The sequence below is a fragment of the Nuphar pumila genome, chromosome 2, assembly GCF_984573655.1.
Source record: "Nuphar pumila chromosome 2, dmNupPumi1.hap1.1, whole genome shotgun sequence".
NCBI lineage: Eukaryota > Viridiplantae > Streptophyta > Magnoliopsida > Nymphaeales > Nymphaeaceae > Nuphar > Nuphar pumila.
This window is the reverse complement of record NC_143250.1, coordinates 74,647,472-74,664,402: the sequence shown is the minus strand read 5'-3', so window position 1 is coordinate 74,664,402 and position 16,931 is coordinate 74,647,472. Positions and strand designations below refer to the sequence as shown.

At 36.0% G+C, this 16,931-nt stretch overlaps 1 protein-coding gene across 1 annotated transcript in view; it reads left to right on the top strand.

Moving 5' to 3' along the window:
- The first annotated feature begins 1,406 nt into the window (after nt 1-1,406).
- Nucleotides 1,407-16,931, top strand: part of LSF2 (dual specificity protein phosphatase (DsPTP1) family protein) — a 42,866-nt gene continuing 27,341 nt past the window's right edge. The window contains exons 1-2 of the mRNA XM_089995996.1: nt 1,407-1,824; nt 1,961-2,166. Of these exons, the coding sequence (XP_089852122.1) occupies nt 1,515-1,824; nt 1,961-2,166 (516 nt within the window). The 5' untranslated portion in view covers nt 1,407-1,514. The remainder of the gene's footprint in view (nt 1,825-1,960; nt 2,167-16,931) is intronic.

Here is a 16,931-nt window from a genome sequence, read left to right as displayed (position 1 = left end):
TTCACCCATGAATTTTGTGAACAATTAATGTATACATCAATAGAATGATTGTTTGCTAAAGAGTTTTTTCCTTTCATTGTGTTAGAAATTATTTGCAAAAGATTCTAGAAGATTTTTAAAAAGAAATAAATGTTTGATTTTCTATTATGTGCTCTATTTAAAAAAAATGGCTCAATTATTTGGGGTGAATCTTTGGTATTAGAGCAGAGTTTTTCAAAATGGTCCAAGATCCGATCCCGAAGCTCAAGTTTTGCATCTTGACGACTGCCAAACCCTGTAGAGCGAGTAAAAATTGGTAAATTATAAAGTGATTGATTTGTTGTTTTACACTCATGATAACTGATTGTTTATTTGTGTTTATGAGTATAACCAAGGGCTTTATTATAATTTATTTATTTGATTATTTTCTTTTTAGATGTCATAGTATCCAAGAGAATGGATGAGCCAAAGAAACTTTGATCTAGAAGCCCTCGTGATGCTCATTGAGACCGTGCAGACTTAGACTTAGACCCAGGTGTAGCCGCAAACAACACATGCAATAACATATCAGAAGTTCATGGACCTCAATCCCCCTTCCTAAATTTTTATGTTATATATATTATATATATGTATATAAACATAATATACATGTATATATATATAATATATATATATGTATATATATATATATATATATATATATATATATATATATATATATATATATATATATATATATATATATATATATATATATATATATAAAAATATGCATAGATACATGCCAATCTAAGGCCTAATTTATATGCCCTAGTTCAGCCCAAATGCCATGCTATGATTCCCAATCATGGCCAGGAATCAGGGGTGGTTACAAGCCTTAATCCTTTGGGAAGTTATTTATGCTTCCAAACAAAAGAGGAGTGGACAACTCCTTCCAAATCCGTTTCCCTTGAATTCCGGTAGATCTATTCTATCAAACACGGGTTCCCAAACAAAGGGTAAATATGGTGATTCATGGTTCTATGAATTAGTTGATCACAACAATGAAGTTAGCTTTCTCGTCGCCCAAAGCCTATCATTCCATGCGAACATGATGGTTGAATTTAGGGATGGCAGTGGATCGAGGGAAAACCGCCCCCACCCCCATCAACATCCCCATTAGTAAAATAACTAAAATACTTTTAAGAATGCCAGTAGACCAGCAAAAATGGGTCCCCACCCCGCTTTGCTCCATTTAGACCGGGGATGGAGGATATAAAACGGGAATAGATGCTGGGGATAAAGGTTAAAATCAAAACCCATGGGTGAAGGCATGCCATCCCTAGTTGGATTCACGTTCACATTTCTTTTTTCTTCGTTGTATGAAACCCAATTTTTTTCCGGAAGCAAAAAAAAAAAAGCAAATGCGCACGTCCTTTTTTGACGTAGGCCCTTCTGCTTTTTGCTTCTGGAAAATGTGGGTCGTCACGTAGACGAAGGGAAGCTAAAGGGGCGGCGGCGGCGAGGGAAAAAGAGGAAAGGAAGGGTAGGAAAAAATGGTTGCAACAAGTGCTAGCTTCATAACGCACTGCAGCTCTTGGTCTCTCCGACCCTTGGTTGCTGCTGCTGCTGCTGGAAGAGGCCGGGTGATGATGATGACCTCCACAAGGGCAAGGGCTGGAAAACCAGAATCCGTCGTCGCTTGTAAGCAACAATCTTCGGGTGGCAGCAGCGCCAACGCCAACGCCAACGCCAACGCCAACATCCAGAATGTCCCAATCAGATTATCGTCGCGGAAGGTCGATGAATACAACGTGGCCATGAAAAGGATGATGATGAACCCTTACGAATACCACCATGATCTTGGTCCTCATCCTGTTCCCTCTTCCATGATGGCATCTCCTTCTTCCCTCCATTTTTGTTTTTCTTTCTTCTTCGTTTCCTTGATTCGATTCCAGTACGTTCCTTAAAGTAGTTTATGTCTTTTGGCTCGCTTTTTCAGGAATGAACTACACCCAAATCAATGAGAGTTTGATCGTCGGTTCGCAACCTCAGAAACCTGAAGACATTGATCACCTGAAACAGCAGATGAATGTCGGTTACGTGATTAACCTGCAGCAGGACAATGACGGGGAGTATTGGGGGATCGACTTGCGGTCGATTGTCTGTAGATGTCAAGAGCTTGGTGTCATCCATGTAAGAAGGCCGGTAAGTGAAGATGACTCGACGCGTTTTATAAATTTATTTAGGTATCGTGTGTAATTTGAGCAGCCAAATAAGCTATTCCGTAGATGTGCTTGCTTGTTTAAGCATGGGCATATTTTCTCATGTCTGCATTTCTAGTGGAAAGCATGCCACTAAAAGTATGGAGTTTTTCCTGGCATGAATGGTTACCGACTTCTACAACCAATACTCATAAGATCATAAAAGCAATGCTGTAGAGAGCAATGATTTGTTCCTTTAGGAACAATAGACAGGAATGCTATAATATTTCTTTATTCTTTATGATTTTTCTTTCTACATATTTTTTCTATTCTGAATTTGAAGAAAATCGTTCTTATGAAAGGTTTCCGATACCCGCCCTTAATTTTTGTTAGACAGAAATGAACGACGAATTATGCTCATTCATTTTTTATCTTTTCCTTTTATTTTTGTTCCCCCCACCCCTTGGAATTGAAAATCCAAAACAATGCATATGGTACATCAATCTAAAAAAATTCACAATTGTCTGTCCTAGTTTAAATTCTAAATCATGCTAAGGGGATACAATCAGTTCACATTGTCCTTCCATTTGCTGTACGTTTATTATCAACGTTTTTTGTCTTCTCCACACTATTATCTTTCAATGGGTAATAATCACTGCTTCTCAATAGCATATTTTCTGGATTATGTTCCTCTAATGCATTATTGAAAGCAGTCACAGGATGAGATTTCTCCAAATATGAAAATCCTCATGTACTAGAAACAGTGTTTGTTGTCTGGTTCATACTGCTATATTTTCTACCACTACATGATCCTCAATTGATGCTTGAGCGCATATTTGAGAAAGTATGTATGTGTCCATTTGAGTTTGTCAATCTATCGTGTTATGGAAAAAGAAATAAAGAAAAAGAGAAGGAGGTGATTGGCGGACATTTTGTGTAAGAGCGCGTATTTTTTTTGGTCCTTAGTCAATTCATGAGATTTTCGAAATTCGGTTAAATCCGGTAGAAAAATTGTTTGAGGCTCGATTTTTAGACCAATGTCTTAGAGTTTGGGTTTGACCAAAGTCTCATCGACAAGGTCGAGGTGAGCCAATCGAAACGTAGCAAAGAGTTTTAATTTTGACTTTTAAATTCAAGCGAAATTCGGGTTATTTTTTGGGCGAAATTCGGAATTTGGTATTCGCGTAATATATCATTGGATGCATCTCAGAATTCTGAGCGCGATGGTATTTTACTTTTCTAAATTTGAGTTCCGGTTGGCCCGAAAATCACGATTTTCTAAAATTTTAGCAGTTTGTCGAAAGAGATCCGGGATTGGATCAGACTGGATCCAAGGCCTATGATCCAAATTTTTATGGTTTGGGGTCCTATTTGGGTCCTACTTAAATCTGGTTTGGGTCCAAATCTGGATCCATTTTCGTTATGGGTTTGGATCTTGGATCCAGATCCAAATCCATGCCCAATGTCTTTTCTAGCTTTAAATTCAACATCAAGCTTTATTTTGAGATTAAATAAGGTTAGGGAGCCTCCTGGATTAATTTGGTAATTTTTAGATATTTTTAATTAATTATTATTAAAAAATTAATTAATTAAATAATATTAATTCCGAGTTTCTGTTTCAGGGCTGAGTGGGACTCTTTAAAAGAGTCCTTATTCCAGCTTAAGAGAGGTTAGGAAAGAGTTTTAAAAGGATTGGAACTTTTTTTTTAGAAAAGTCAACTTTAAAAAGAGTTTCAAAAATTTTGGAAACAAGGAGAGAAGAGTTCCATTATTTTATGGAAACTCTCTTCTCCAGCCCTTTTAGAAAAGGCTGGAGAAAAGGGGAACGTGACCCCCTCTCCCACTCTTTATTGAGAAAAAAAAGAAGAAAGAGAGAGAAAGGAAAGGAGAGAAAGGAAAAGAGAGAAAGAAATGGAGAGAGAGAAGGAAGGAGGAAGAAGAGGAAGAGGGAGGCCATTGATCCTCAGCCCAAGCTCCTTCCACAGCCCTTCTCATGTTCTTTCCCATCAAAGGTATGGGTACTTCCTTTTGAAACAGATGAGGAATCGGGTAGAGAGGGATTCCGTGCATGGTTCTTGACGGAAATCCATGGTGGAACGGTGGATCCAAAATCCTACGGTGGCATACATCTATTTTGTGTATTTTTCCTCATTGATTTTGTTAAAAAAGAATTTCTGTATGGCATCAGATTGGCTTGTGGGTGTCGGCTGACAGACCAGCCGAACCTGGTTCAACTGGTTTGTCAGGCCGTGCCTTTGGGTTGCAGGCCCAGCCGAGTGATCGGCTGGGCATGACACCATTCAAAAAAAAAAGAACTCGTTTCTGGTATGGGTGTATGCTGTTGACTGCCATCTGCTGGCCAGACTTGGCAGACCCAGCCGACCCAGTCGGCTGGGTGCTGGTCGAGTGCTGGCAGTGCCGAGGTAGGCCCAGCCGACCCAGTTGGCTGGGTGCTGGCCTGTGGATTCGGGTAACAAAAAAAAATACTAATAATGTGTATTGTTAGTTTTTTTTTGTGTTATCGTTTATGCTGTGGTTTCCTGGCAGCACACACATGCCCAAACTGGGCCTGTGTATATGCTGTCAGACCCAGCCGACAGGGTCGGCTGGGCTGAGAGTTCAATAGAGAGAATATATATATATATATATATATATATATATACACACACACACACACACACTTCATTGGGCTAGATTTGTTTAGAAAAAAAGAGAGAGTAATAACTGGTATGCTATGTTGGGGCTGAATGGTTTCAAAAAGAGGAAATATACATACATACCTATATATGTGTTACAGATGTAAACCAGTGGCCTAAGTTACTCAATACATTAGCAGACATGTATATTGATGGGTATATATTCTTTTCAAAAAAAAAAAAGGGGGACACAAGGCATTAACAGATGGTGTATGTGAAGGCATGTTGTGTCCAAACAAAGGAATATTACATAGCTGTCATTTCATATGCACATGTTTTTGGTCTTTGAATCAGTGTTTTAATTATAACTAAGATGTGAGTCTTATTCCGGTTTGAAAAATCCAACTGAAATGATTATGCATACACATACGTGAGGTATGAAAATCGGGTTATTCATGCATTGGATGAGCAAGCGGCAAGTCTATCAGCACTCGGTAGGGCTGATAGGCTATCCCAGGCCCAATCGATTGGCAGGGCATGTGGTCCTTCAAAAAAAAAAAAGACAAGGGCAGCTTATGGACATCTATGCAAACCCATTATTTTTGCACAGGTCGTAGCTGATTGTGTGTACATATGACTACACCTGTGTATGTGCTGAACTGCTGGGCTGATTCGCCTAATCGGCCAGCAGGCTGTTCGGTCCGGGAGTGTCATACCCGACCAGCCGCTCAAGTGTATGCAAACTATATTTTGTCTTGACAAAAAAGGAAATGCGAAGTTATACGTGCAGAAATTTATTTCTATGTGCATTATTGTAGTGGTGCATTAAAACATGTGAATATGTGTTGTCATGCGTCTGCTAGAATATTGATGTTTTGTTTTTAACATGGACGTGCACATTTGATGGTTATATGTATGTTCATGTGCACACACACGCAAGGGAGTATGCATTGGCACAAATACATGAATATTGATGCAAGAATTACACATGACAAGGATGCATACGATTTGAGACATTACATGCTTATGAATAACTTTGTTTTGCATGGGTGCACGTGCATTTGGCACATGAGTTTGGTGTTATAAATAACATTACTTTGGTTTTGATATGTGATGCATCGATGACCTAAATGGATCATCACCGACCCGGAGAGCTGTGGACTTGGTTGTTTTTCATATATATTTAAATGCATCACTTAAACCATACATGTTGGTACTGCACACTACTACACTGTTCTTGTTGTCCTCACAGGCTGGAGTCCTGTAAGGGTTCTCGCAGGGGTGGATGCGAGCTTTTACCTTTATTTTTGCATATGGTATTGCAAAACTTAAAGAATTGACTCTTAATAAAAGATAATAATTTAAAACAGGTAATATACGTTCTGGGATCTTCCATATGAAGAATGGGGATTTTAGAGTTCCGGTCTTGGAGAGACTGTGAGGATACAAAAACTTCGTGTGCTTTATTTTGTCTCCTGAACTCGATAATGAGGTTTCTTCTCCTTGCCATGATTTTGGGGAGAGTTCGCCACTTGACCTAGGGGTGGTGTGTTTTAACACAACTGTTGTTTTGGTACCAAGAAAGTGACACTTGTGGGCGTGGGGTGTCCCTTGTTTCCTCGACATTAGATGTATAGGTCTAATGTTCCGAAGGTGATTCTGTCGAGGGTTGATTTTGGGACCCAGTAATAAAATACAAATTATGTGCTAAGCTACTCTTGGAACCTAACTTGACATCGGGGATTTTACCCGTTTGGTGTATTCGTTGGCAACAGTAATTAAAAAGAGGAACTTAAAGTTGTATGCATTTAATAGGGCATGCATGTGGAAAAATGGAAACTTAAATGAAAGATAACAAAAGGATTCATGCATTACACATAAATAATGCATTTTTCTGCTATGCATTAGATCATGCATATTTTAATTGTTTCCGCAATCATTACATGATGATGAGTGTGTAATGTTTACTTCTTATTGCATGTTAAAGTTTTGTTACTTGTTACTGTTTTAATGTTTCTGCATACTTAGCACTTATAACTGTTGCATGGAAAATTTCTTGAATGCTATAAAATGTCGTGTTGCATTTCCCTCAGAATATTGCATGATATCTTATCTTAACCCTTTGTCTCATCTGTTTCACTAAAAAAAAATCTGCATTTTCAAGATGTATGAGTTGAGATCGTTACATTTTGGTTATCTGTTAGTGCTGATAGTCTGCCTTTTATTCTTTTGACTATCCATACATAGAATAAAAATGAAAGATAAATGAGAAAACCAAACACTTGGAACATGTCTCTTCTTTGGACAATTACTGTTAATGCCTTAGTGGGACAACCTAGCTAATATTGAGTCAGACCAACATCCACGATATTTGCTACTGACCACTGGCTATGGGTTCCAGGAAGAATGGAAAAAACTGATTTAAGATGTGAAGGTGGTGGTTGCAGACATGGTGTACATCTGGTTGCACCGCAACCTACGAATTTTTTAGGGCAAGTGGAGGCCCTTATATCTTAATCATTCACTTGTGTACTACAAAGTTTTAACAGGGTCATGCCTGTGTTGGCCACACTTGGATTTATTATGGAGCCATTGATGGATTGACAACTGTCTTATTTTGCACTATGATCTTTTGTTTCCTGACTTTGACAACATCTTGTTTTCTAGTGACCTCTCGACATTGAGTCCTTTTATTGATATACTTCTCTTTTCTCCTAAAAAAAAATCATGGTGCTGCCTTGATGATTGGACCTGATCTACTACCAAACTAAAATAATAAAGGCTTTGATGGGGACGCAACTGTAATCCCATTCACCATTTCCAAATATCAACATGTGATTAGCAAAGAAAGTATGTGAAAGGGAACAAGAATTTATCAGTAGTTATTCCCATTACAAGCTTCTGTCCTGTATTGTATGATTAAGATTTTGTGGGGGACTTTTATTGTAACGACCCCAAATTATACCCTTTGAAAATGCAGAATATTTATTTTTCAATCAATGCGGAAACCTTCCCAGAGATCCGGGGTCCTCACAGTTTCAATTTCCGTTGGATAGCCCAAACACCACAAACGAACTTGCAACCATCATCTATAAGAACCAGAACAATTTCATTTATTTATGACTAAGAGTAAATTTCAGAGACAAGGTTTTATTCGACTGAAAGTAAAGTAACAACTGAAAAAGCAAGAAAAACTGAAACAAAAGAAAGAACCACTCTGTCCCCTGCTGAAGTTGACAAGCCCAAGTATGACTCACATCAATCCCCATTAGTTAGTCCAACCTCACTGTTCACCATATCCTGTGAAAAACCAACAAAGTAGGGTGTCAGAATCGAAATTCTGAGCACAGCTACTTCTAAAGAAACCAGGTGAGACAAAGAACATGGATAAGATTTTATGTAATGATTTGAGTGAGTGCAGATATAACAATTTGCAGAATCTAAATAACCATTCATGCAATCAATTACATATGTTAAACAACAAGAAACAGTAAGGCATGAGCATAGACAAGAACTGAGTAATAAGATTTTTCAACATGCTCGAAAGAAAGTAATTAACACCTACCCACCATTCTACCATGAATTAGAGAACAATTCAATTATGCATGATCTAATGCATAACAGGAAAATGCATGATTCCTTTTTATTATCTTTCATTTAAGTTTCATCTTTTCATATGCATGCTCTATTAAATGCACACAACTTTAAGTTCCTCTTTTTAATTTCCGTTGCCCGCGGATACACCAAACAGGTATAATCCCCGAGGTCAAGTAGGTTCCCAGGGTAACTTAACACACAATTTGTATTTTATTACTGGGTTCCAACTTAGCCCTCGACCGAATCACCTTCGGAACATTAGACCTCCACATCTAATGTCGGGGACACAAGGGACACCCCACGCCCACAAGTGCCACTTCTTTGGTACCATAAACAACAGCTGTGTGAAACACGCCACTCCCGGGTAAAGTGGCGGACTCTCCCTAAAACCGTGGCCAGGAGAAATAACCTCAATATCGGGTTCAAGGGACAAAATTACAGCACATAGAGTTTTTGTATCCTCACAATCTTCCCAAGACCGGATCTCTAAGATTCTCATACTCCAGATGAGATATCCCAGAATGTATATTACACTGTTCTTATTCATTATATTTTTATTACAGTTAATTCTTTAAGTTTGCAACACCATATGCAAAAGTAAAGTGAAAACCTGCATCCTCCCTTACGGGGGGGCCCTTACAGAACTCCAACCCGTATAAACAACTAGAACAGTGTAGTAATGTGCCAAACCATCTTATGTGGTTCAAGTGATGCAGTTAAAAACATATGTGAAAGGAAACTATACCCACGGCTCTTTAGGCCGATGATGGTCCATTTAGGCCATCGATGCACCACATAATAAAACCAAAGTAGTGTTTCATTCATAACACTAGGCCAAAGTGCCAATAGCATGTGCACTCATGCAATCATAAACCCAAACATATGCATGTCATTACTCATTCATATGCATTTTCAATATGTGTGTGTTACCTACATCACATACGGGTATTAACCAATCCATGATTTCTTTGAGTGTGTGAGTGTACATGTACCATTTCACATAATAAATCAAGCATTCATGCTAAGAAGAATTACCAATAACTGAATCATGCTCACACTCATGAGTACCATAAACATAACAATAACAATTACATAACCTTCTTCGAAAATAACATTTCAACCTGTTCTTGACACCTATATATAGGTGTGTATATGTTCCAAGATTTCCCTTTATTCATATCAAAACTTATATCATACACAATATTTATTAAAGTCTAGAACATATTTTCATTAAACCTAATTCATAAGAGTCAAGTGAAAGCATAAACCTCCATGGCAAACCAATACACAACATTTTAAATAAACACCTGAACTTCTATTCAAGAATACCATGCCCCAAAAAAAGGAAACAACAAAAGCAAACCTCATATAGAAGTCGTGTATTGGATTTCAGATTTACCTGTCCTTCCTTTCGAACAAGTTCTAAATCCACATAGTTATACATAACTGGACCGTAGACACATAGAGCATGTGCCCTGGGCATTCATAGTGTTCTATTATCTATGTGTTCCCAACAGGCTGAAGTAAAGATTTAAAATAAGAGTTTTGTTGTAAATCTGGTGGTAACCTAAGTTAAGGTTTCCAGAATTGCATACCACCTCTGTACTGAACCTTATACTGTCGAGTATACAGGCTGTACACCAGGATAATCTTGTGTACCAAATGGGTCGGTCCTCATGTATGACATATTACTGTACAATATTACAAAACAACATGTGAAATCAATTTTTGAGTCCTAATTACCAACATGACATCTTTTTAATACATCTTACCTGCATAAATATCCCTATTGGAGAATGCAATATCCGAATGTAACCAGGAAATGTAAAGAAATCCATATTCTGGAATCATGTATTCAATTTAGGAATACAATACTCATGATTCAGAAATAACAATTTCATATTAGCCAAAAGAAATCCAAGATTTCAATCAACCCAAAAGAACCCGTTAGATTGACTTGCACAGTACTGTTCTTGCATACCAAAAAGAGAAAGAAAAGAAATTACGACAAATGATCTAAATCTCCTCATTCATACGCATGCCATATACCAATTAGAAGTCAAAAGAATTTGCACCAACAAGAAACCCCCTGTATAGAAAAATCGAAATCACGCATCCCCTTCACAAATCGAAAAGAAAACTGGAAATCCCCAAATCGGAAACCCTTAACTGAAAATTAGACCCCCAACCGTTAACTAGGGTTCCGAAATGGGGTTGACAGCAAAACCCCCAAATCGAATGTCGTCACTGCCGAAAACCCCCGAGTTTTCTCCTCTCGAAACCATACACGGAATCAAACCCCTATTCGATCCCTCACCCTGTTTCCAAGAAGACCCGTACCTTTCTCCGATGAGTTTTCCGGCGATCAGAGGCTAGAGACGCGAAGGCAGGGCCGACTGAAGTCGCCCCTCACTGCCGTCGTGACAGGAATGCTCGAGGAGGGCTTCGATGGCAGCAGGTAGCGAAAATTTTTGGTTTTTACATTTATTTACTTATTTGTTTTCCTTTTTGGGTTTCATGATAGGAAACTGGCAGATAATTTGAATCAGAGACCCCCTTGGTTATGATAGTTTGACAGTTTGACTTACATCCAGCTATCTGATTTGAATGACCTATTGCTTTCTTGATTTAGCAAGAAGAAACCTTTTGTTTCTTCCCCATTGATGCTGTTTCTGCCAAATTTGCATAGATCTTTGTACCAGAACTTTTTGCTATTCCTTTCCAAATTAATAACATATGTAGCTGTAAATTTCTATACTGGTGAATGGTCTACTACTCGCCTTGTCCCCAAAAGTTTTGAGCATTATGAAAATTTTGGGCCCATCTCGATGTTTTTTGTTTTAGCACCCATACATTGACCTCTTTAATTTATATACATAATTTCATACATTGGCTTCATTAAGCCCTCACAAATGCACCACATGCACATTTTTCTTATGTGCCTCATGTTTGACATTCTTACATCTAGCTGTTGCATATAGAAAATACTCCACTACAAGGATGAAGATTTTAAATTATCATGTTCTTCATTACTTGCCTAAAGTTTCTTCATATTCTAGCTATATATCTTTGATCCTTTATAAACTTATCTTGTCTCTTTCTATGTTTCCATCAAGTTTGTACTTTATAGGTGGTTGTTCATGCTAGATAATAAATCAATAGTTTTTTTTATGGTTAATATCTAAGAAAGCAACAATTTGCATGTTTTCTAGGTAATTTGTCCTTGTTTGTGGGAGGAAGCAAGGTCAAGCATGTACATCCTAGTGCATTGAGCTCAAGTGTTTTTAAAGGCATTGTGAGGGCCGTTAAGCCATACACTTTTGATGCCCCTTCATACAAAATGTCTTGAGGTTTAAGCCTCTTTGCCAGGTAGTGAGTCTTAGGCCTTCCCAACAAAGAAGCTTATCAACTTTAATGAGGCATGGGCCTCTCATAGAAGTCCATGCCTCTTTTACTTTTTAATATAGTTCTTAACATAGGCTCTAAAAGAGGTACTTATCTCTATTAGATGTCTAGGTAAATCTACTTAATTATTGTCTTTTACCTCTTTTTCTTGGGGGATAGGTCCACTTACACTAATTTTAGCTATTTACTAGGCTATATGGTTACACTTTTACCCCGTGTTATCAAAAACGCGTCTTGAGGGGCAAAAGGCGCGCCTCGCCTTGAGGCGAGGCCCTTTGCACCTCAAGGCGCCAGCCTCAGGTGTGAGGCTCAAAAAAAAAAGGAAGAAGAAGAAGAAGAAGAAGAAGAAGAAGAAGAAGAGAAGAAGAAGAAGAATTTTAACTTTTATAGGTTAATCTCATATTTTTAGTACTTATTTGAGATTTTCTATTGCTTATTTTGGTTGTTGCTTTATAGGACATTATATTTTTCAATTATATAATTAGTTTTCCAGTTATGTAATCAGTTTCGAAGAAGAAGAATCTTTAGTTACTTTTATATGTTATATTTATTAGTTTCTTTATTTATTTACTTTTTATTAGTTTCTTTACTTTTTATATGTTAATCTCATATATTTTAACTTTTATAGGTTAATCTCATATTTTTTAGTACTTATTTGAGATTTTCTATTGCTTATTGGTTGTTGCTTTATAGGACATTATATTTTTCAATTATATAATTAGTTTTCCAGTTTTATGTAATCAGTTTCTTAGTTACTTTTATATGTTAATCTCATATTTATTAGTTTCTTTATTTATTTACTTTTTATTAGTTTCTTTACTTTTTATATGTTAATCTCATATATTTTACCTTTTATAGGTTAATCTCATATTTTTTAGTACTTATTTGAGATTTTCTATTGCTTATTGGTTGTTGCTTTATAGGACATTATATTTTTTAATTATGTAATTAGTTTTCCAGTTATGTAATCAGTTTCTTAGTTACTTTTATATGGTAATCTCATATTTTTTAGTACTTATTTGAGATTTTCTATTTCTTATTAGTTGTTACTTCATCAATAAAGCATTTCTTTATTTATTTGTATTTTTAGATATTTCTTTATAAATTTTTTTAAAGTTTAAAAAAAAAAATTGAGGCTTACGCCTCGCCTCAGTTTTTGGTGGAGCGCCTCGCTACACCTCAACGCTTTTCACAATAATGCTTTTACCTAACTAGCTATTACTAAGACCTACTGTCCTAGCTTTCCTATTGCTGGAAGAGGAGCCAAAAAGAGCAGAGGAAGGACCCTTTCATCATAAATTAATTTTTGAAGCTAATTATTGTTATTCATTTTTTATATATTTTAATATAATAATTTCTTTGTTTAATTGATTTCGGCAGTTCTTATATATATATTTGCATATTTTGATATAATATGGATTTGTTTTTTTATTATTTGCAATCATTGTTATTTATTTATGCTTTACAATTAATGAATAAATGTTTTATTTTAAGAGTTGTAGAGTTTTTTTAAATAACTTTCAGTTTAAGCTTTGAGAACATTGAGGCTAGCCTCATTCATATTTTTGAAAAACGCCTCATGCCTTTAAAAACCTTGAGCTTAATTAATTGGGTGGAGAACAATGAGGATGTTCAGATACTCAATGTGGACAACAAATAACCTAACATAATTTTTATGTGCTTCCTCTTCCATTTTTGTTTGAGATGCCAATCTGAGTATACATGGACTTGAAATGTTGATGCTTCATGTAATAATTTAATAGCCTGAGCTAATTGATTAGAGCAAGACAAAACTACATAATAATATAGAAGGCTTATCACATTAATTGTAGAATATAACCCAACAGTCATAGGGAGATGAAGTTGACAATGGCATTGCATGAGCCATTACCATGATATCTCATGTTACTCAACTGCAACATTTTGCTCATATGTGCAGGCATGAAATCTCTAGCAGATAATTGACTTTTGACTTTAGAAAAATACTAAAACTTATCACTCATCTACTACTGCAGACAGACTAATGAGCTTCATTTTGTACCAACAAAATCTCAATGTATATACCAAAAAGAGAGGAAAAATACCATATTCACTACTACAGGTCATGAAATAATTTCAAGTATATTGCAAATCGTTATAGTGCAAAAGCTGTTGGCCATGCTTGTAAGGAATATATGTTGGACCTTGAATATCATTATAGACCAAATCAAAATGATATCTTCAAAAAGGAATTGTCTCTATTTGAAGGTATTGCGCAGACCTTGGCGTATCCATGATTTTTACGAAACTTAGTTTCATAAAAAATAAGATGATAACATGTACCTGAGTAGGTAACCTGAGACATCGCGTAGATGCTCATGCTGTAAGGTTGATATTTCTCCTTTTAGACACGATCAAAGTGTTTATGGTTAGAACTAACTGAACATGGCGAAATGTTTGAGTGGAAATATATACTTCGATTCAAATCTGAAATGGAGATTTACCATGGAGAGCATCACAGGCATTTTATAAGAATGTTGGTAGTAGGAAGGAGCTTTTGACCAATAATATTGAGGGACATTGATTCCAAGCAACAAGTACATTAAAAAAATTTATTTCTCTCAATGATACCTGTTTGTCCAATAAAAGAACATGTAGTTTGAGTTACAATGAGACTGCGTATTAAGATAATTAGTCAAATAATGGGGGTATATTAAACTAATTATCTGAACACAGAACTTGATAGAGGTATGCATTAATTCCCTACTTATGAGCCATAGTTGTCCTCATTGCGGAAAAAATATCATCCTAGAATAGTCATAATGAATTAAAGGCATTTTTAAATCCACATAAAGACAAAGCTGGGAATTGGATAGCAAATGTTAAAGTATCAAAAGGTGTAATGTTTTTTCTTTCAACAAACATACAACAACAACAACAACTACGCCTTCATCCCAAAACAATTGGAGTCGGCGATATGAACCAAAAAAGAAAATCATTCTGGGTCTTCCACATGAATCCTTCTCCTTCAATCATTTCTATCCAATGCCATGTCCTCGGTGAGGTTTAAAGCATTCATATCATTTTCTATCATCTCCATCCAAGTCTCTTAGGCCTACTCCGACCTCTTTTAACTAATATATTTTCCCATTTCTCCATCCTTCTAATTGGAGCATCATTAGGCCTTCGTCGAATATGTCCAAACCACCGTAAACGATTCTCTCTCATCTTATTTTCAATGAGTGCAACGCCTACCTTCTTACGTATCTCCTCGTTCCGAATCTTATCTTTTATTGTATTTTCACACATCCATCTAAGCATACGTATCTCAGCTACACTCATTTTTTGAATATGATGTCTCTTGGCAGCCCAACATTCCGTGCCATATAGTAAAGTGGGCCTAATAATCGTTCTATAAAACTTTCCCTTCAACCGCAATGACATTCTGCGATCGCACAACACTCCAGTTGCACTTTTCCATTTCATCCACCCAATCTTTATCCTATGATTTACATCTCCATCAATTTCTCCATACTTTTGAATGATAGATCCCAAATATTTGAAACAGTCATCCACCAGTATTTCTTGCTCACCAAGCTTCACTATACTCCCATCACTGTTTCGTTGTTTACTAAACCGACATTGCATATATTCTGTCTTACTCTTACTCAACTTAAAACCTCTTGCTTCCAATGTCTGTCTCCACAATTCTAACTTAGCATTAACCCTAGCTCTAGACTCATCAATCAAAACAATATCATCAGCAAACAACATACACCACGACACATTTTCTTGAATTGATCTCGTAAGCTCATCCATCACTATAGCAAATAGGAAAGGGCTTAATGCAGATCCTTGATGTAACCCAACTGTTATAGGAAAATTGGTTGTCATCCCTCCACAAGTGCGGACATTGGTTACTACTCCTTCGTACATATCTTTAATTATACTAATATACTTGAGATAAACACCTTTCTTCTGTTGAGAAACTCGGTTTTGATGTCACATAATATGATACACAGTCTCATTTGATTTTATATGATATGATAATATGTCCTCTTGAAATAATGTTATATTATGACTGAATATGTTTTGCCATAAATCTAACGAGTATTTGATGCAAGGATATCTCACCCAATAAGGATGGAGACTTCCTGTTCAAGTACAACTATGGTGCAATCATACTCGAAGAAAAAGCTTGATGAGCCATGCATTCCTAAAGTTCAAATGAAGAGATCGGCTACCTCAAGCTAAAGATTTTTTTTCTTCTTTAGAGTCATATGTAACAGAACCTTCAGGCACTTGCATATTGCATATTACATACTCATTCATAAACACTATATCATAAAAGTATACGATAGTTTCAAAAAGCTCCTTTTTGAAAACCAATAATTGTACCTTCTTACAACCTTTTATGAAAAAGATATTTTGTCATATAATAATTGTACCTTCTTACAACCTTTTATGAAAAAGACATTTTGTCATGTAATAATTGTACCTTACACTATATACAAGACAACATGAAAAGGAATGTAGGAAAAAGACAAAAACATAAAATCGGCTACATGGAGAAAACAAATATAATATTTTTTGAAAAGACTCTAGAAATATTTTTAATATAAGAAGAAGACAAAAACATAAAATCGACTACAAAAGAAAAACAAATAAAATATGTTTTAACAAGACTTTAGTTATCTTCTTTAAAGAAATGTTTTTTAATATAAGAAGAAGACAAAAACATAAATCGGCTACACAAAAGAAAAACAAATAAAATATGTTTTTGAAAGGACTCTAGTTACTTTTTTTCATAACCATAGAATGTCGACTTACTTGAAGTCATCATTCTCTTTACAAAGCATTAAATGCCTCCTGTAACAAATCCTTGTTAATATCCTTCTCAAAGAATGTCGACCTTCTTTTGGTCCTCCTCTCTGGAGACTTTGAAATACACAACATAAAGAAAACACTTGACATGACTATGTACAAATAAATATCTCAAAGCACTAATTGTACTTACACTCATTTAAAGCAAAGAAGTACTAATGTACCTCAAATCATTAATTAGAATAAAGACAAAACTACAACCCAACGTTCAATGTACTATTGTAAGAAATAGACTTTTTACATAAAATATGTATTACCTAAAATATTA